This window comes from Pantherophis guttatus, chromosome 12, assembly GCF_059756535.1.
Source record: "Pantherophis guttatus breed Tessera chromosome 12, ASM5975653v1, whole genome shotgun sequence".
In the NCBI taxonomy this organism is placed as follows: domain Eukaryota; kingdom Metazoa; phylum Chordata; class Lepidosauria; order Squamata; family Colubridae; genus Pantherophis; species Pantherophis guttatus.
Window position 1 is genome coordinate 4,315,826 of NC_142074.1, and position 21,430 is coordinate 4,337,255.

The 21,430-nt window shown below is 42.1% G+C and overlaps 1 protein-coding gene across 7 annotated transcripts; it reads left to right on the top strand.

Moving 5' to 3' along the window:
* Positions 1-501: 501 nt before the first annotated feature.
* On the top strand, positions 502-20,742 carry RLIM (ring finger protein, LIM domain interacting). 7 transcript variants are annotated; one of them, XM_034435113.3, is made up of 5 exons: positions 502-817; positions 902-1,178; positions 16,180-16,371; positions 18,144-18,227; positions 19,047-20,742. In XM_034435113.3, exons 3-5 carry the CDS (start codon positions 16,203-16,205, stop codon positions 20,615-20,617), a joined length of 1,824 nt encoding a protein of 607 aa, XP_034291004.1. In that variant the 5' UTR covers positions 502-817; positions 902-1,178; positions 16,180-16,202; the 3' UTR covers positions 20,618-20,742. The 7 variants fall into 7 exon arrangements, with proteins under 7 accessions (XP_034291004.1, XP_087733646.1, XP_087733644.1 ...); XM_087877520.1 differs by lacking the exon at positions 502-817 and adding an exon at positions 5,100-5,894 and having other exon boundaries at positions 1,113-1,178; XM_087877518.1 differs by lacking the exon at positions 502-817 and adding an exon at positions 5,100-5,170 and having other exon boundaries at positions 1,123-1,178.
* The last annotated feature ends 688 nt before the right edge of the window (positions 20,743-21,430 follow it).

Sequence of the window (21,430 nt, forward strand, 5' to 3'; positions counted from 1 at the left end):
ATGAAACCACAAGGCAAGGATTAAGAGATGGTCAATTTAATCTGGGACACATTAGTTCAAACTATAAATCACAGCATCCTTATATCTGCAACAACTGTTCAACTGTTTAGGGTATCTAACAGCACACAGAAAGCTAAAATTAACTAGAGCAATAGAAATGATAAAAGGAGAGATGTGCAAAACTTTTAAATTTAGAATGGTTCAACCACTGGGGAAGATCAAACCACTGTTTCACATTTGAATTAGATGTTTTAAATATTTTGTGTATTTCATGAACAAAACTTAAAAGATCCCCCTTTCTGCTCATCTGGTCTGAAACTTGACAGCTTTTCTTCAATTAAAAAGTAATTCCTGTCTATGGCCATATTAGTATAGCAGATAAACCTTTCTTCTCATGTCAATTTCATTATTGCTCATGTAATTAGCATTACAAATATGCACCAGCCTTTTCCAGCTGGTGCCCTAAAGATGACAATGCTGGCAACAGATCACATTTGGAGTGCCACAGAAAGTAGGTTTATGGCAACGGTACTAACTTCATGTATTAGAATTGATACAAGCGTTGCTATTTGATACACAAATGATCCAAAAGATGGAAATTAGGGAAATGGGAGGAAAATATCAGAACTTTGCAGCATCTAAAAGACAGCGTTGGTGAGCCTGATCGTGTGCTATCCTGAATATCAATAGTGAAATGAAAAACTTTCTTTTCTTTTTTGCACCAATGGACGGATTAACCAAGGCAGGGAGAAAAAAGGATAAATCCCTGACATGGGGGATCCGTGAGAAATGCGTGGACCTTCCTAATAGATTGAGGGTGAGTATTTTTGCAAGGCTTTTGCTCAGCCAGAGAGGAACCATTTGGGAGGCCATCCCTGACTTCCATTCTTCTTTCCTGTAGGCCAAGGCCAGGCCCTGCTGTGGATGATGGGGCGCTTTGGGCACTCGGACCTGATCCGCAAGCGCCAGGCAGAGGAAGGCAGGTCTGGCGACAGCTGTGCAAGGGACGGCTTTGAACGTTCCCTCACAACGCAGCTGGGCCTCCAGGGCCCCGGCTTTCCCAAAACACGCGACTTCCGGACCCATCACGCTGCACCCGCGAGGAAGTCAGTCTTGTCACGTGTTCCGATGGTGGAGGAGGAGGAGGAGGAGGAGGAGGGATGCAGCCCATCTTCCAGGTAAGCAGTGCGAAAAGTGATTTTTTTGGGGGGGGGCGTTGGGGTTGCAAAAAGAGGCATATGGCTGGCTGGGACGGATAGGTGTTGTAGTCCCCACCCACCCCTATCGCTTGTAAAGTCTAATAGTGGGAGGGAGGGAGGGAGGGAATCGATGAGGCTGCAGGTAGTTGTAACCAACCCCCCCCCCCATTCATTCCAACCCCCCCCCCCGGTTTGCAGATCGGGAGGCGGCTCCGGGCTGTGGATGATGGGTCTTGGAGTCCCGCGGGAAGGCGAGAGCCGCAGGGACCAAACGGCCTTTCCGGATTGAAGCGGCTTCTCTGGCTTCGGGGAGAGGCTCGTGGGCGCTTTTCTCCACCTCGGGGAGAAGCCCCTCAGGCCGCCCCAAGACCACCACCCCTCAGCTTGGCTCGCCTTCAAAATGGCCGCCCAGCGGCAGCCAGCCTAGAGGGCCGCTCCCTCCCGGCGCTCCAGACTCTATGATCTCCTCGCCTTGCTTTTCCTTTCCGCTCTGCGCCATTCCAGCCGCTCCCTTCCACCGAGCAACGTGACGGGAGAAGGGATGGTGAGCCCAGGGAGCATGCGCGCGCCGCGAGGCGGGGCGAGGGAAGCCGGTCGCGTCACTTCCTCTATTGCGCGGGCCGCCGCCCGGCACCCAACCAATCACCGCGCCGGCTTGCGCTCCTTCCCCCCGCCGTGCTCCCTCCCCCCTCCCGACTTACCCTCGCCGTTTCCGGCCCCGAGTTCCTTAGTAACAATGGAGCATAAAATGGCCGCTTGAGAGAGCGAAGCGGAGCCAGGAAGGGACGCAGCCGCCGCCGAGCCAGCCAGGCCGAGGAGACGCGTCGGCGGGCGGGAGGAACGGGAGACGGGACGGAACGACGCCGCGGCCTCTGGGGCGGTACGAGGGGGCGCGGCGGCCGGACTCTGGGAGGGCGGCTGAGGGGGAAGACGGGGGACGGGGCGGCGCGCGAGAGGCCTGGGGGGGGAAGGGGGGGAAGGCTCTCGGGTCGAGCGGCAACAAGGCCCGTCCTCCGCCGAGGGCCGCTGCCCTCCTTTCCTCCCTCGCGAGGCGGGAGTCTCGCTCGATCCGCCGGACTACAACTCCCATCGCCTCTGGCCGGCGGTGCTGACGGCCTCCGGGGCCTTCCCTTCCGTAAATCGGGGAGTGCGGAGGGAGGCCCGCCCTTGGCCCCGCTTCGGGGGCCGCGGCCTAAGTGGCCAGCGCGAGGCCCGGGCCTGGCTTGGCGTGACGACCTGGCCTCCCCAGGCCCTTCTCCAGTCATCGCCGCCCCCGCCTAAATCGGGAGCCCCCCCCCTCCTCCCCGTCCCCCGGTGACAGCTCGATGAGAAGAGATGGCGGTGTGCGAGGCCTCGGCCTCCCCCTGAGTTTCGTTTCTGATCCTCGCTGGCGATCCGAGGGCAGGCTCTGCCTTCTGATGTGTCATGGCTGTTGGTTGAAAGTCACGGCTCTGGCAGGAAAATCCCACCCAGCGTGGCTGCCCCAGAAAGCCTCTCCGGCTCCCGAGGTCAAGGGGGCCTCTCTCCCCTCCGCTTTTCCTCCAGCCCCCCCTCCCCCCATTTCGGTTGGGGGGATTTTTCTTCCTGGCGTTGATCCTCAGGCGTTATTCCCGTGTGTCTCCGCAGGGTGTGGTAGAGGCAGGAAGGGGGAAGCGGGGCCTCTTTTCTCCTTTCCTGGGTCATCCCCTCTGATGGTCACAGGCTCTTCATTTTTTGCTTCCTTTATAGCTTCCAGAGATTCATGTCGTCTGTAAGTTAGAAATAGTCTCTCCCGATTTTGGAGGACAACCATGATCTGGATGACTGACAAACTCCATAGACATAGTGATAGAAATAGCCTGGTTTTAAATCTGAGTTTATTTGGCCCATAAATCAAACGATAGTACTTGGGGTTGTCCTTGGTTCACCGGTGTGATTTCATCAAATACCAGAAAGACACGCTCATAGTTAGTTACGGTAGTGATCAGGACCCATTCAGATATTTGTCACCCCTAACCAAACAGGAAGCACCTTGTTTTATTACTTTGTGCCTTCATCCTTTCAGGTTTCTGTAATTTGTTCAGTCCAACCACTTGTTAACAATACTACTTTATGATGACAAGAATGTCAATTATATTGACTGTGCGCAGGAATAGCTATCTTCAGGATGTAGGTAATTATATACTAAATGTTGAGTTACTCCTAGTTTTGATATAAACAATTTTAAATGGGTTAAGTTACCAGCTGTACTGAATTCTGCTAAAAGCTCTGGTGTGAGATTCAAGTATAACATGAAAATAATTGACATTTAAGTCAAATTACATTTTCTTTTAAATGATCAGATAGCATATAATGGCTTCATTGTATGTGGCATTTAACTTTTTTTCTAAAAGGCAGAGTTACCCCAAACAACTTTTAATTGAAATTTGTGACATACATAGAGAGGAACTATATTGCTAGAATCTACCAATTTGTTTAGCATCTCTTTAGCATATAATGTTCTCCTTGGGATACAGAAGTGAGTTTAAACCAAACTCTTTCAGAGAAGATGTAAAATTTAAAGAGGAGGTGATGGAAATGAGACTTGAAAGGTGCTGGGTTGAAGTTCCAGGCATAAATAACGGGAAGCCAATAGATCAGTAAAATCACCTCCTCTTGCAAAATAACCCAAAGTTGTAGTCCTGGGGGAATGAAAGCCCCAAGTGAGTGAGAAATACGTAAAGAAGATTTTGTTTGAAAGGGGAGATAAGCTAATTCTTTTATAAAAGATTTGGTGATGGCTTGCTCTTGGATAATTACCAGGAGCATTGGTACATAGTTAAATATAATTACTGGTTGGCCATGGAAGTCAACAGTTTGTTATTCCTGTGCTTAATAACTGTTAAGCTTTATTTCTCTCCAGGGGTATCAGTGCTACTAAGGATGCAAGTCTGAATCCCTGCCAAGTTCAGGAAAACTTCACATGAAGAATTTCAATGTTTTGGTAGACCAATTAGGTTGCTCCGGTTGGAGAAAAATTGACCTTTTATTTTTCCAACCAATATGCCATTTTGAAAAAAAAACCTCTAACCTTTGGTAGCAAATCTATCACAAATGCATATAAAGTAATGAAAAAAATAGAAAAATTGTTTAGAAGAATATTGATTCAACAATAGTTGATTACATGAAGAAATGTATTTAAATTCTGAAGTTCAACATTTGGAAGATTTCTTTTGTCAACTTAAAAATATTTTAATGTAAGACAATTTGAAAATAAGGATTGTTGGGCAATTTGTAGCTCCATCTAGCTTGAATGGAAACTACTTCGAGCATTCCAAGTGCACAGTTCTCAGTACCTCCAGAAGTTTCTGTTTTACTCATGCCTACTATGTTCTTCTACTTCTAGTCAGAAATGCAGTTTAAGCATCTAGTGTTTCTCTGTTGGCTTTTTTGCATTCTCCAGCCTTTGTTAAAAGATTAGAAACCAGTCAGATATTTCCATCTTTTCTCTCCACACTCCATTTTCCATAGTTTTATACAATAAAGCCTGCATTCCGGATTCTATCCCTGATTAGTACTTACTGTGTTAATTGATAATTGTTTGGCAATTATCAAATATTTGTATAAGATGAGTCATGCTTAAGGCAACAAATGGAGGAAAAAAGATTTCAGCAAGAAAGGAATGTTGGGTCCAAACTTTTAATTACATAACAATATCTAAGAGGTTCAAACCAACTTTTCTGTACTTAAATCAAAAATGAATGTAACAAAGGAAGAACATGAGAAAGAGAAGAGGGTTGAGATGCAAGGGAACATAAGATGGTGGTCGCCATTGCCTAACACTTTTTTTACAGTAGTTGAAGGCTTGTAGTAAAATTGCCTAAAACTATAAGTAACATGGTTTGGGAAGTACGGCTTTGATTTATTTTTTCTTTTTCCCAGGTAGCTAAAGTGATTAACTTGAAAAGTCGGGGAACTACGGTATATGTGGATGTTTACATGATCTTCTGAAGGTTGGATCTGGTTCAGAATGATAAACTGTTCTAACATAATTTTTTGATGTTGATAAATTTTGTAAACCTTGATATTCAGTTGGATCACTACTGTCCATCCTATAGGTTTTTCATATATGTAGAAAAACTGGCTAAAAGAGGCAGAAATGCCTAGATCATTTCACATCAAGCTTCAAAATGAATTTTGGAAGATGACCTTGTGAAACATTTCTACTGAAAGAATGGTTTTCTTTTTTTTAACCAGTAAGGAGATTCATGTAGAACCAATCCTTAATATTTTGTACATGTTCACCCTGATTGCACTGAAATGCAGTTGGCTATATAGAATGTGGCCTGTGATCTTGAAAGAGAACTTTCTATCAGTTTAAAATTCTGCTGTGACCTTAGTTTCAAAGAAACTGCCAGTGCTGATTATGAGGATGGAGGGTGGGATGAAATTTGTTCACTTTTTCACTTTTTGAAAGAATATCCTTGACCTGAAGAACAGTTGCAGGAATTGGGTATGTCTAGTCCAGGAAAGAAGGACTAGATATGACATGATAGCAGTCTTCCAGTACTTGAGGAGCTGCCACAAAGAAGAGGAGGTCAACCTATTCTCCAAAGCACCAGAGGGCAAGACAAGAAACAATGGATGGAAATTAATCAAGGAGAGAAGCAACCTAGAATTAAGGAGAAATTTTCTAACAGAACAATCAATCAGTGGAACAACTTGCCTTCAGAAGCGGTAATTGTTCCATCGCTGGAGGCTTTTAAGAAGAGACTGGATAGCTATTTGTCTGGAATGATATAGGGTCTTCTGCTTGAGCAGGGGATTGGACTAGAAGACCCCCAAAGTCCCTTCCAACTCTGTTATTTGTAATATTATTTTCTTTGCCTTAAAAAAACAGAGTTTGCCTAGTGCATCCGTAAAACCTTTTGGTTGATTAGGCACCAGGTGCTGTCCAGATATTTTGGCCTTCAACTCCCATCAATTTGAATGCCTTTTCAGTCAGCAAGCGGAATAACGTCCTAAAGGCCTTTGTAGCCCTGTTATTCTGACCTGGTTTTTCCCATTCAGTTTCCATCAGTTCCTTAATATATTAGATATATTCCTTAATATATTAGAAATTAAAGAGCCCTTAATTTCACGAGGAACCACTTTTTAGACTGGTTTATAATGAATGGGGCCATGCAGACCTTGGGGAGATATATCTTGACACGGTCATGCAGTTTGCCTCGTACTATTTCAGTGGCAGGTCAGAAGAGCTTTTCAGCACAGCATCTGGCCAAAAGCCAATCTGATTCAACTTGCTGATTCTGGGTAAAAGAGCTCTGATTTATTTATTTATTTATTTATTTGAGTCAGTCATCACCCTGAACAAGATAACTCAAATGGATTGGCAACTTTTTGCCAAGGATAAGTCAATCAATCAATCACACTTTAAAACAAATTCCCTGTCCTCTAATATTTCAAGACAAATAAGCTGGGCAACTGTAAGTGCGATGGATGGATGGAAGAATGGATGGATGTGTGTCAGTGTGCAATATCATTCTACCTGTTGTCTTATCCGCTGCAGGATGAAGGCCTCTTCCACATATTTTTAACCAAAACGGTCCTGAACTTTCTTTTGCCAGTTGGGCCCGCAATACTTGCTGATGTCATTCATCCATCTTGCTTTAGGTGTCTTGTGGACACTTTTTATCAAGGGGGATCCATTCTATGACCGCCTTGGTCCACCTGCCATCACTTGTTCTTGCTATGTGACCAGCCCATTTCCATTTTTATTCTTTTCCTCTCTTGACGATATCATATACTTTCATTTGTTCTCTAATCCATGTGCAGGTCTTTCTATCTTGTCTTGTTTTTTGTTTTTGTTTTTTAAATTTGATTTATATGCCGCCCTTCTCCGGAGACTCAGGGCGGCTTACAATGCGTTAAGCAATAGCCTTCATACTTTTGTATATTTATACAAAGTCAGCTTATTGCCCCCACAAACTGGGTCCTTGTTATGCTGAGCATGTTTCTTTCCATGGCTCTTTGCGCCACTCGTAGCTTTTGTATCGATATATATAAAATTGGTATCTCTAATAGTACCAGTAGTAATAATACTTTTTATGCATTTATAATTTTTACAAGTAGTGCAGCATCAAACTACTAACTCACTACAGTCCAAGTTAAAACAGAAAGTAAAATACAGAATTTCGATAATCTGACCTGTGACATTTAATTGCAGGTAGTCCTCGACTTACAACAGTTTGTTTAGTGACCATCTGAAGTCACTAAATAACAGCACTTAAAAATGTGAGCTATGATTTTTTTACACACGACTGTTGTGGCACCCCATAGTCACATGATCAAAACTCAGGTGCTTGACAACTGGATCATAGTTATGACGGTTGCACTGTCCCGGGATCATGTGATTCCCTTTTGCAACCTTCTGACAATGGGAAAGCCAGATTCACTTAACAGCCATGTTACTAACATAACAACTGCAGTGATTCACTTAACAACTGTGGCAAGAAAGGTCATAAAATGAGGCAAATTCTCATTTAGTAACAGAAATTTTGGGCTCAGTTGTCATAAGTTGAGGTCTACCTGTGGTGAAATTGGTATTTAAACAGCAACAACGCATTTCTGCATAACATTAGTAGGGGACCTCAGGCCAAATTGGTTCAGGGCAAGTGTGCCAGGACTGCAGGTCACCTGCAGGCAGTTTGCTGCAAAACAGGCTCAATTTGACCCAGAATTGCAAGTCATACCTAAGATGTTGCTCTAATGTGGACCGTTGAATCATAATACAAAATTTGTCTTTTTTTAAAACTTCAGAATGTTCCAAAATGAAAGAAATGTCAAAATTCTCAACTTGCTACCTGTGGTATTAAGTTTTGGAGAAGAGATGCAATGCCTCTTTCTTTTTCAACATTGTTGGCTCCCAGAACTCCTTGTCTCCAACTAGCAATTAGGATTTAAAGTGGCCTTCCATGGGAGTATGGTTTATTTATTTTTTATTGCCAAGGGGATATTTTTTTATACACCTTGCAACATTAACAAGATGAGAGCTTTTCTACTCAGAAGTGACTCTTGAAAAATGTCTGAATATTTTTGATGTTTTGTCTGAAATCTTTCTATACAAAGTAGGTTGGGGGAGAGATTGGAGGCCCAGATTTTTCCACGCCTAATCTTAATATTTGTTATAACTTCTTAAAATCCTATTTCAGTTCCATGTACAATATCCAGAAGATGACAATAAATTAAACTTTCATCACAATATTAACTCTCCCTCCTTCCAGTTGTATATCTCAAATAATCTGGTTTTTTTCTGTTTATCCACTTGGATGAAAGCAAGAGGCCTCTTATGATATAGTTCTCTAGGCACTAATCATTAGCTCCATTTAATTTAAAGAACAGTTACAGTGGCTCATCTGAAAGGCAAATTTCTGATTGTCTGCCAAGCATTACTGTATATTGAAAAACTCTTCATTCAGTTTTGCTGATAGAATTGAACATTACAATTTAAGAAGTGGATCCTGCATTCACTAAGCTACATTATGATGCTATTATTGTGAGTTATGTTTATCTCAAGCTAGAAAAAGGCCTGTGATGTGTAGAGGCTTTCCCCCCATTTTATGAGCTCTTTTTAAATCTAGTTCAATTACTAGATAATTGGATCCTGATTTTATAATGCGGTTTGCAGAGATTAGCTTCCTGCTTCATATTTGTCTCTTCAGTTATTCTCGGAAGCCTTCCAGATGTCTTCACAAAGACAAGTTAGGTGTGTGGTTACAGGGAAGAAGACTGCTTAAGGAATGCTTCCCTCATAAGAATTCAAAGTTAGCTCCTATACTAACGTCTTTTCACACTTAGCCCAAGATTTCCTTTTCATCAAGCTCTTAATAATGCCTGTATTAAATCAGACAACGGCTTTTTTTTCTTATTCTAATTTTCCTTACATAAGGATGTGCATGAAATGAGAAATGGCACTTGCCCTGAACCTGGAACAAACATCACTACCTGAAAAGACTGAACAGTTTTAGATGAGCTAGTATAGGTAGGACATGGCTTGGATGTTGCCCTTCCCATCAATTATATGGGCTGTATGCCAGTCTGTGCATTCTCTTTTCTTCCCTTCTGGCTTTCCTTGCTGCCAAGGTGGTCACTGTAGTATGGAACAAGCTGCAATATTAGTACAGCACTAATTGGTGTCCTCACACCAATGCTCTCCATATCTTGCTTCCCCTCATCCACAGCTGCTATCACAGTGATCCATCCTTGCTCTTGCCAAGGAATCCTTTGGCCTAGAATACCCCCATTTTGGTTCAGATCTGAACATGCATATCCCCAAACTGCAAAATGTATATTTTAGTCCTGGTGCAGACTGCTGCTGATTTTCTTTGCAGGGTACAGTTCTTTTCCTATCAAAGACTTTTCCTATCTAGTTTTCTGGTAATTATTTTAATGTCTTTAATGTCTTTAAGTGATTTTATCTGTTTAGGGTACTTGAGTTTTGGGGGAATTATTGATGCACTACCTAAAATCGAGACATTACCTAAACCCTAAAGACACCTGTGTATTGGGAGCGGAGAAGTAGGGTGGGCATGCAGACATTCTACATCAAATGAATTCATGCTTTCGAAGTCTGCCCTGGTTAGCGATGGGACCTATCAAAGTCAGTTTTCTTCCTTCCTCTTTTCATCAGATTGGAGTGAAAGTTTTAGGGATCACAGGATAACAGATTTGGGGTTTATGACTCAGTTTTGGGAAATTCAGCTACTGGAAAAGATGAATTTGGAAATGGGAAAAAATCAATGGCTTTTAGTTTTTTTGAAGTCACTCTAAATTTAAATCTAAGGTTTTAGCCTATTTTAATCCTCCTTATTTTCAGGAACAGTTTCAGTTATTGGTGTTCAAGTACCCAAGTTGCCTGTTTTCTCATCTTCTTTCTTTGGCATCGAAAACTTCCACTAGTGCTTTCTGGAACTTAAAATAATCCAGCTCAAAACTACCTTCTCAGTCTACATTTTATTTCCATATCTGAGTTTCCCAAGTCCAGATACACCCATTTAAATTCTGGTTGGCTTTGGTCTGCTCCCCAAAGTGTAGTACATTATTAAAAGAAAACATTAAAAACAATATATTTTTAGTGGCAAAAAAAAAATGTTGAAAGGATATGCTTCAGTTCCAAGTACTGTTGTTGAAACATGGCAAGTAATAATCTCATAAAAGTTAAAAGGGAACACTACTGTTTTCTTAGCTTTCAGATCTTTGCAATATAGACAGCACTCTTCAGCATTCTAACTCTGTTTTGTTCTAAGTCCAAATGAGCATATGTATATGATGCACTGTAAATTAACCTGTAAATTATCTAACAAAATGAAATTCAGTGGAGGGATAAATAAGTTTCTACATTTAGGAAAGAAAAACTGAACATACTGGTACAGATTAGTTGAAACGTGGCTCAGTAACTCTGAGAAAGATCTTGGAATCCAAGTGTACAAACACTTAAATATGAGCCAGCAATGTGTGGCAGCAGCCAAAAAAAGCCAATCCAATCCTGAATTGCATTAATACAGGGATAGAATCAAGATCACATGAAGTAGTAGTACTGTTTTATAAAGCCTTATTGAAACCTCACTTGGAATACTGCATCCAATTTTGGTGGTCACAATATAAAAAGGATGTCGAGGCTCTGGAAAGAATGCAGAGAAGAGCGACAAGGATGATTAGGGGGCTGGAGGCTAAAACATACAAAGAACAGTTGCAGGAATTGGGTATGTTTAATGAAAAGAAGGACTAGGGGAGACATGATAGTATTCCAAAACTTTACGGGTCCGCCTCAAAGAAGAAGAGGTGAACCTATTTTCCAAAGCACCAGGGGGCAAAATAAGAATCAATGGATGGAAACTAACCAAGGAGAGAAGCAACCTAGAACTAAGGATAAATTTCCTGACAGTGAGGACAATTAACCAGTGGAACTGCTTGCCTTCAGAAGTTGTAAGTACTCCATCACTGGAGACTTTTAGAAGCGATTGGATAACCATTTATCTGAAGTGGTATAGGGCCTCTTCCTTGAGCAGGGGCTTGGACTAAAAGACCTCCAAGGTCCCTTCCAACTCTGTTGTTCTGTTAAACCTCCCAACTTATGGACAGGTTTGTTCGTATTGGTAAAAGTGTAATTTATTATTTATTTATTTATTTATTGGTTCAATTTACATGCCCCCCTTCTCTGGAGACTCAGGGCGGCTTACAATGCATTAAGCCAGTGGTTCTCAACCTTCCTAATGCTGCGACCCTTTAATACAGTTCCTCATGTTGTGGTGACCCCCAACAATAAAATTATTCCTAAAACCATTGAAAATATGTGTTTTCTGATGGTCTTAGGCGACCCCTGTGAAAGGGTCATTCGACCCCCAAAGGGGTCCCGACCCACAGGTTGAGAACCACTGCATTAAGCAATAGCTGTCATACTTTTGTATATACCTGCTTAGTAGGGCTTTCGGGGGCTCCCTAAGCAGTGTTCTTTTTTATACAAAGTCATCTTATTGCCCCCCCCCCACAATTACCTACCTTGGAAGAATGGAAGGCTGAGTCAACCTTGAGCCTGGTGAGATTTGAACTCGCAGTAATTGCAGGCAGCTGGCAGCTAAGTGCTACTTAATCAGTCCTTTATTCAGCACCAAAGAATCAAAAGGACTTTATTACAGCACTTTAGTCCACTGCACCACCAAGGCTCTTTGAAAGCTTATAAGTGGAATTATGTCTATTAGATTTTGATTTGAGTGCTGTATTTTTGCTTGCATGTATTAGAATAGATAGCGTAACCTATATATTTTAGTTTTTGATAACATTACTTTGTAATTACTTTTAGTGTATGCTGTCTTGTCTAATTTTTTATTTTTAGACAGTAATTGAGAATGAAGAATTTTTACCAAATTCTTAAGTCCTTCTTAGATAGATAAGTCCTTAGGCCATATCAAGTGAAGGATATTAATCATTAGTTATCTGTAAGAAATTTCTCCAGATAATAAATAAACTGAAAAATTATAACACAGCTTAGCCACTAATGACTAATAGTGGCATTTGTTATCTAGTTACTTCCTGTTTATTGATATCCAGGATTTGCAAATTGCAGGGAAACCATTGTCTGTTGTTGACATTGTGGTAATACTGGGTAATATGGGAAATGTTGCTTCCAAATAGGAAAAAAACTATGTATAATAATAGCTTAAAGTAAATAAAATTAAAGATTTCAATGCATGTAATTTAAGGCCGAAAATTCATTGCTGGTATTACTTCAGAATTGGTCATTGCCATAATTTTCTGAGGAGGAATGTTACTCAAACACGTTTTCCTGAAACAGGACTCACATGTTTTTCTGCTTACAACTGTGCCTCAGAAACTCAGTCACTATTTGCTTCTTTGTACATGTGCCTCGAACAAGCTGCTAATGTTTACTTTGTGTGTTTTAAGAAGCGCCTCTGTTCAAGTAATTCTGAGGGTTAAAAGTACCAGCTTATGTTTGGCCTACTTGTCATTTGGCATGTTAGATGTTCCAAAAGCATCATGGTATTAAAAAAAATGTGTATCAAATAACAACCTAAGAAAATTCTGTTAAAATAATTTGAATATCCATTATTGCGCCAGAACCAAATTTGTAACACTTTATGTTATAGAGCAGGGAACCCCAATCTCTGGGCTGCAGACAGGCACTGGCCTGCGGCTCGCCAGGAACTGGTCCGAGCAAGCGAGTGAAACCCCACCTGCACATGTGTGGGATCTAGGCAGCAGACCAAACCATGCCTGCTGGTCTGTGGAAAAACTGGCCTCTACAGAACCGGTTCCTGGCCCCCAGAATGTTGAGGGCTTCTGTTACAGAGGATAATGGGAACATGTATCCGCCCTTCAATAATTCCGTTTTTATAGTTAACCATGCTGAGAATTTCTTACCGCTCAAATCATAGAAAAAAATAAGAGCTAATAATGTTACATCCCGAATGGTTTTCTGAACTGTCTTGTCCCCATTTCATCCTTCACCCAAATGCTCCTAGCCAATGATACCACTGTAGGAAGAAGACCAGTACCTGCTGCTTTGTTGGATAATCTACCGTTAAAAAAAAAAAGATGAGATAATGAGCTCAAAGTGCTATGAAGCTCCATATTTTGATTGAAGCTAGGGATAAAACTCTGGAACACAAGCGGAAAGGCCCTGTGTACTGAGATAGGGACATTTTAAGCTCAGAATACTTTGCATACTCCTATTGCATTCGTAGGTCATGACTTGCTTTTCTTTCAGTAGTCTTGTTTGTTAGCCAAAACAAATAACCACAGGCCTCTTCCTAGTTCTGTAGTAGAAACCTAACATCCAGTTGGCTCATCTTGGATGTCATGATTCATATCAGGGTGATTCATTAGATGAGCAAATGGCTGGTTATGTGTGTGATCCAGGTGAGTTGATGTCTCCCTCTTCCTATCTGGGAGGTAGCCAAGCAACTGCCGGTGGTCCTGATGTTGACACGGGAGATTCGTCCTAAGGAAGACAAATTGCTCCATCCAGCTAGAATCCAGGCATAAGTGATATGCTGTAAAGAAAACCAATTGTTCAGGATACTGGCTTGTGAGCGAGTCACATACAGGTAATCCTCGACTTACAACAGTTTGTTTAGTGACTGTTCGAAATTACAACAGCACTGAAAAAAAAGTGACACATGACTTTTTCACACTTGGGACTATTGCAGCATCCCCTTGGTCACCTGATCCAAATTCAGATGCTTGGCATTCACATTTATGAAGATCGCAGTGTCCCCTTTTGACCAGCAAAGTCAGTGGGGAAGCCAGATTCATTTAACAACTGTTACCTAACTACTGTAGCAAGAAAGGTGGTAAAATGGGGCAAAATTCACTCAACAGAAATTTTGGGCTCAATTGTAATTGTAAGTCGAGGATTACCTGTATTATCAGGCAGGTAATGCAGATTGGACATGTAATAACATGCTTAGGGCTGACAAGAATTGTGCCATAGTGGAACCTAACTCTGGTTTGTGACAGGTGTGATTTGAGGTTGCCATAGCTTCCAGTTTTAAATCCAACTTTCCCAGGGACCTTTTAGTAAAGTACCAAAGGCAGAATATAGCTCAGCATAGCAGTGTCTGAGCTTAAGTAGATATCTACTTTGGAAAGCTCAGGAGACACAGTTGTGTGTCTTTAACAACAGATAGGTGGATGGGAATATCTGTGAAATCTAGTCTTGGGTTAGACAAGTGTTTCTCAATCTTGGCACCTTGAACATGTGTGAACTTCAATTCCCAGAGCTGCCTGGAGAATTCTGGGAGTTGAAGTTCACACATCTTTCAAGCTGCCCTGGTTGAGAAACACTGGGTTAGTCTAATTTAACCTGATGCTGTTTAACATCCTCTTCTTCACACTCGGTGGAAGCAGTTACTGTATTTTACAAATTATAAGAAAACTAGTGGCACACTTCAGTCGTTGTGATAATCTTAGGATTGGTCTGTCCCATACTAAGATCTTGCATGATTAAATGGAGTTAGTTTAGCCACAGAACTATTGCTGTCAAATTGCTCTTGACTTCATTTGACCTGTGTGCCTTTGACCACAAAGTTACAGTTGAGATTATCTGCTCAAACAATTATTCGACACACATTATTACTAGCAACCTTTTCTGAGGTGTGAGGTCCAATACTTTAGAACGAAAACATCCTCTACACATAGTGTAGAGCAGTGGTTCTCAACCTGTGGGTAGAGGCTGGTGGCAGATGTTCATTTGGATTCTCTTTACCTCATTTGTGCAGTGAGGGAAATATAAAACACATGTACTTTATCAGTGGAATAAGTAGTGATGGTGGAGAAGTTAATGTTTGGGCTGCAATCTATTTACAGCAGATTGTTTTTTCTGAATAAGTGATAAAGCGAGCGCACCATTTATGCTAAAGGTAATATATGAGAAGATCTAGATAATCTAGGTCTCCAAGAGAGATGGGCAAGTAAGAAATACAAAATATAAATAATAAATTGGTTGAATCAGGTGGAGAATATGCAGAGTATCATCTTCCACCATATTGGATGATTGATCATCCTTGCTATTGTCTACAAGAAGTTTAATGTCTTAAATCATTAACGTTACCACTAACGGCTCCTTGTTCTGCTTGTATGCCATGTTCTGCTTTACAAGAAGTGCTTTGCAGCTAATTCATAGCTTTGTAAAAGGGACAGCAGGATGATATCTAAAAAGGTACTGTTGATGTTCTCAGCTTTTATTGCCTTTTCTCCTGCTGGTATCCTCATTGCAGTGGGTTGTAGCTAGGTAGCACTAGCTTTCAACTTCAGGCTTGAAGTACTTGCCCATCCTTGGACGTATAGCATGCTGCATTTGTATGTATGTGTGTTTGTGTTTTTGCATGGTCTGGTGGGTTCTCTTGATTGCAGCACCACTTATTCTGGACTTAGATTTCGGAGGAGGCAATTCCTCCTGATGCTTATCCTCCATGTTGGCCTGTTCACAGAAGGAGGTGGTCGTACATTTGTGTCGGGGAAGAACTTGTCCCCAGGACTGGGCCCCAGTTACACCCTGGTCTGTCATGGTGCCAGCTGATGCCTCTATTCTGTCTGTTCTTATAACCAGGCTGTCTAGTTGCAGACATCTTTCCCCCCTCCTTAGAGGCTTAGAAAATATTCTCAGCTTTTCCTCTGATTTCTGAAATTGCTATAGTTTTAGGCATTTTTACACTGTTTATATAGACCTTAAAACTTTACTGGTAACAGTTAACAGCATAAAAACAAACAGAAGATTCAAATAATATAACAATATAATGCATAATCTCTCTTGTGGACAGGTGTGCTCTTTTTAATTACAATTTGATTCCAGCAGCCTGTATGACATTCTGTAGTTTTTCTGTGTTCCTGTAGAATGACAATATATGTGTACATTCTTCACTGAAGTTTAGCTATATGGAGTAAGGAGTTAAACACCCCCCTCCCCAAAATTGGCTGATCATTTTTTTTTATTTTTTATTTTTAGAAATATTTTCTACTTTTATCAACATGGAAAGCTCAGAGGCTAATAATAAAGGAAATATCAATCAGTCGGAAGCTCAGCGCCGGAGTCAGCTGGATCGGTTGGACCGAGAAGAAGCTTTCTATCACTTTGTAAATAACCTGAGTGAAGAAGACTACAGGCTGATGAGAGATAACAACTTACTAGGCACTCCTGGTACGCTGCTTTCTTAGCTTGCCATTCAAACAGTAAGAATCTTGCTGTTCTGCTGTTAATCCAGCAGTTACTTAATTTCAGCCGCTCCCGATAGTTGTTATAGAATCATAGATCTGGAAGGGACCTTGGAGGTCTTGTAGTCCAGCCCCCTGCCAAAGGCTGGAGACCTGGCAAATGGCTCTCTAACCTTTTCTTGAAAACCTCCAGCGATGGAGCCCCCAGAACTCTGTTTCATTAATTAATTGTTCTCACTGTCAGGGAGTTTCTCCTTAGTTTCCAGGTTGAGTCTCTTTTAATGAGCTTTAATGAGCTACCCATTGCTTTGTGTCCTGCCCTCAGGTGCTTTGGAGCATAAGGGATTACATGCATGTTTTGCATTAGTTATGCTAATACTTCCAGGACCCCAGGTGCCTACAATATGGACTTCACAAAGATCTTGATCTCTGCAATAAATACAACTACAGAATACAGATCTCCATTCCTCTTTTAAAGACCACACATCAAATCTTTCTTTTATTCTTTCTCACTCGGCAGAAGAAATTATTGTAATTATTTTTTTAACAGAGTTGGAAGGGACCTTGTAGGCCATCTAGTCCAACCCCCCGCCCAAGCAGGAGACCCTACACCATTTCTGACAAATGGCAGGCCAATCTCTTCCTGAAAGCCTCCAGACGAAGCTCCCACATTTTAATTGTACAATTGGTCAATGCCCAACATTTGTTTGAGATGGGTGATGATAGAAATGGAAATAAATGGATAAAATAGATTTTTTTTAAAAAACCATTAATTTTGAAGAAAAATTGCAATATCAAAGAAAAGTTTATAGAACGGTTCTCTTGAAAGAAAATCCTGTAGAGATGCTAAGATGTTTGCTCTCTTAGTTAACAGATGAAGTCTATTGATGGTTCTGTCTTTGCATGGCGACACATTCGGTAAAGACTTTGCTTGCTAATATAATCAGTTAGTTCCAAGAGCATCTAGATGGTATCTAGAACTTCTTACATAATAAACTTACATTTGACATACCCACATATTACTTCTAATAGATAACGGTATGCTGGGCATCAATAGCAGTACTGGTCAGCCATCTGAATTTGACCATGGGGATAGCTTTATATTTTATAATGTTAAAGCTGTATTTTGTTTATTGGACAAATGTTTCTTGATCTCTTCCCCGTTTCCCCTCAGCAGCTGAGATAAGATCATTTTTCTTTTTTTGCTATTTTGATCTCTTGTCTAGATGTAATTCAATATTTTGTCATGCTCTTTCATATAGATCTCCCTTAAAAATATATTGTTTATTTTACACACTACTGTCCGTTCATTTTCTTGAATATGAGCATGGCAGTTTTGATTTCTTGCCCTTCTGTTCTTCATTGTACATGCAGTGCTGAGCAGAACGCTTGCTTCTGTTCAGGCAGAAATAGGCAAGCCAAATGTCTGCCTTCTAGAGTGCCTTCTCCCTCCGTCTCTCTCTCTCTCTCTCTCTCTCTCTCTCTCTCTCTCTCTCTCTCTCTCTCTCTCTCTCTCTGTTCTTTTTCTTTTTTCTCTTCTTCGGCCCCGTATGGTAACTTTTCGAGGTAGGGTGGTTGGGAATATTGCCATATGTCCATCCAAAATCATCACGTCTCTTTAAATGAAAATACAATCCCAATGTTAGAGAAAAATTAATAGTAATTTTGGTAAACCCATCTCTGCTTTGGTTCCCCTAGTGTTGGCTGCACATGAGTGTGAATGACTTTCTCAGGAACACCTGCCCATTGTTTCCTCAGGTGAAATTACGGAAGAAGAGCTGCTAAGAAGGCTGCAGCAAATTAAGGAAGGCCCACCCCAGCAGCACACGGAAGACAACAGAGGTACGCAGTGTTCTTCTAAGGTTCCTATGGTAATAGTCAGATTGAACACCAAATGACTTACAAAAGAAGTGATTTGAATTTAGGCATTGTGCTCTGTGGCCAGGAGGTCCTGTTGGGCCTCTGACTTCTGTTGTGGTGCAGTTTCTAGAATTTATGTATTCATCTCCTTTGAAATGGCTTCTACAGACTGTTCCCTGTTCTTTTTCTCCTTTGTTCCTGGCTTAAGAGAGAGAGGTGGTGAGCATTCTAACTGTGCCGCAAACTTATTCAAAGCAGGCCTGCTTTACCCATGATAACTGCACGTGCCTATTTGAGATCTTGTCTGAACCAGCGTGGCTCAAATCTCTCTGGCCAAGTGTGCAGCCTTGATTTATTAATAATGTAGAAGCAGTCTGGATGAAACTACATGCTGGGCTTATGCAATATTGCATGGATAAACTATTGCCTGGCAAATCATTGGTTGCAGGTGTTCCAATTTAGAGAATGGAATTCATTAAAAGTATCACGGTCCATTATCTTATTTCCTAACCTTTATAAAACAGTCACCTTGACTGATTTGCTGAGGTGTTCAATACTGGGCAAATAATTATTTGATGGTACAGTCTGTTAAAGGTGATGAAACCTATCCCATAGATATTGCTGTGATTAATTTAGGAAGATATTAAGCATTTGTGGTGTCCAAAAGTTAGAAGAACAAATATTTGCACTGTGGCCAAGGACCTTCTTTATAAAATCATAACTTGTAAAAAGGTTTGGAGAATGTTTTTAGCCCAGAATTATACCAGCCGCCTAACTATAGCAGTTACTTTTATTTGGCAGGTGCAGAGTCCGCAGAAGATGTGTCTAATGGTGATTCCATAATAGATTGGCTTAATTCAGTTCGGCAAACTGGGAATACGACACGAAGCGGGCAGAGAGGCAACCAGTCGTGGAGAGCAGTAAGCCGGACTAATCCAAACAGTGGAGATTTCAGATTTAGTTTGGAGATAAACGTCAACCGCAATAATGGAAACCCAAGTACAGAAACTGAGGGCGAGCCACCCATAGAACCCCCCACTGGGGAGGACTTAGAAAACAGCCAAAGTGACACTGAGACTTCAAGATCAGCCTCTCCCCCGGTTCTAAGGCAGAGCTCCTCTCCTCCCGTGGCCAGGCAGCCTGACTCAGAAATGAGTTATCCTGAAGAACTGAGTGAAGACATCTCTCTTCAGAGAGGCCAGAGAAGGTCAAGAAGCAGAAGCCCTGAACAACGGAGGACACGGGCAAGGACTGATAGAAGTAGATCCCCTCTTAATCCAGTGAATGAATCTCCTCGTAGGATACATCACAATACATCCTCTCAAACTCCTGATCTTCCCTTGGTCGCTGAAGCAGAAGGAAGTTCTAGAACAAGGCAGCACATGGTCATACGTCAACATGCCACGAATTCTGAGGCACCCGCTGAAAATACTGTTCTCTTTTCGACCTCTGAAGCCAGGCCTGTCCCTCAGGCAGCGAGCTCTTCAGAAACGAGTGGCAGTACGGAACCCCCAGCCCCTGGACAGAGACCTCCGACCATCGTGCTTGACTTGCAAGTGAGACGGGTTCGTCCAGGAGAATACAGGCAGAGAGATAGCATAGCCAACCGAACTCGATCCAGGTCCCAGACTCCAAACAATACGGTCACTTACGAAAGTGAGCGAGGAGGATTTAGACGTACCTTTTCACGCTCGGAAAGGGCGGGGGTGAGAACTTATGTCAGCACCATTAGGATTCCTATTCGCAGAATCCTGAACACGGGCCTGAGTGAGACCACCTCAGTTGCCATTCAAACCATGTTAAGACAAATCATGACTGGCTTTGGTGAACTCAGTTACTTCATGTACAGCGATAGTGATGCTGATCCCGGGGGCTCGGCACCAGCCCCAAATGTGGAGACGGCAGAGCCCCAGCCTGGAGGGGGCAGCGGAAATGGCCATTCAAGCCCTGAGGGTCCTGAGGCTGGATCAGGAGAGGCCTATGAAGGCAGCCATGAAGGGGTCCCCACAGCTGGCCCGAGACGGGAAGGGCGGAATGCAAGGGGCTCCGTTACTTTTGAAGAAAGTGGCTCCTTGCCATTCCTTAGCTTGGCCCAGTTTTTCCTGCTCAATGAAGAAGACGATGATCAGCCCAGAGGACTCACCAAAGAGCAAATTGACAACCTCGCCATGAGGAATTTTGGTGAGAGCGACGCTCTGAAAACCTGTAGTGTTTGTATCACCGAATACACCGAGGGGAATAAGCTTAGAAAACTCCCTTGCTCCCACGAGTATCACGTGCACTGCATAGATCGCTGGCTATCCGAAAATTCCACTTGCCCAATTTGCCGCCGAGCCGTCCTGGCTTCGGCTAACCGGGAGAGCGTTGTCTAAGCCATCGTGGTATCCTTTCAGCTGATTACGTGGTGAGGGAGCAATGGGCAAGACGCTGCTTGCAACAGCCACTTTTTGTGTGGTGGTTATAAATACAAAACAAAGAATAGTGTGATTTCCTCTTATGAAATGGAATTTCTTTTTTCTTTAAAAAAAAAAAAAAGCAAAACCTTCTCAATTAGGGTTCCTAAAATAAGACCAGGTTTGTGTTGTCAATTAAAAAAGGAAAGAGAAAACTCTCTATTTGCCCAAAGACACTTGGCTGTTGTATAGTTTCAGTTTTTCAACACAAATCAAGTTCTCGGTCCCACCTGACCCCAATGTGTGTTGAATGCTGGAGGCCTCGACTAACTGGAGTCATTTAGCCGTATACAGCCTGTGCTTCACTGTGGATTAAAGCGAAACGACTCGGCTCCCTTGGCAGAACAGTAACAGTAATCTCCCACGTCTGATTTTAGCTCCTTTCTTGTATAGGGTATTGAATATGGTAATGTAAATAACACTAACCTCAGCCCCTCTCTCCCACTGTACAGCTGTCTTAAGCCCAACACTATGGCACGCCATAGAACGACCTGATAGTTTAACTGGGATATTTATCTTGCTGTGGAAATATCTTAATTAATTGCTTATGCTTGTTTAAATAAACACTTTTGTTTTAAAAACAGTAAAAGCTTTTTGTACAGGTCAGTGACTTTTCCACTGCGCTTTTGTGCAAACATTTTGAGAATTTAACTCTCCACTGTGTTTAGCCACAAGAGCACACGGTGTGGTTCTCCACCTTGGGCAAGCCCCATGGCCAAGAGCCTAGCTTTC

What these genes read in the sequence shown, in the direction of transcription:
- RLIM (XM_034435113.3), top strand. Translation starts at nt 16,203, where the DNA reads ATGGAAAGCTCAGAGGCTAATAATAAAGGAAATATCAATCAGTCGGAA. An exon ending in CAACTTACTAGGCACTCCTG is followed by an intron (nt 16,372 to 18,143) that starts GTACGCTGCTTT and finishes TTGTTTCCTCAG; the next exon opens with GTGAAATTACGGAAGAAGAG. An exon ending in GCACACGGAAGACAACAGAG is followed by an intron (nt 18,228 to 19,046) that starts GTACGCAGTGTT and finishes TTTATTTGGCAG; the next exon opens with GTGCAGAGTCCGCAGAAGAT.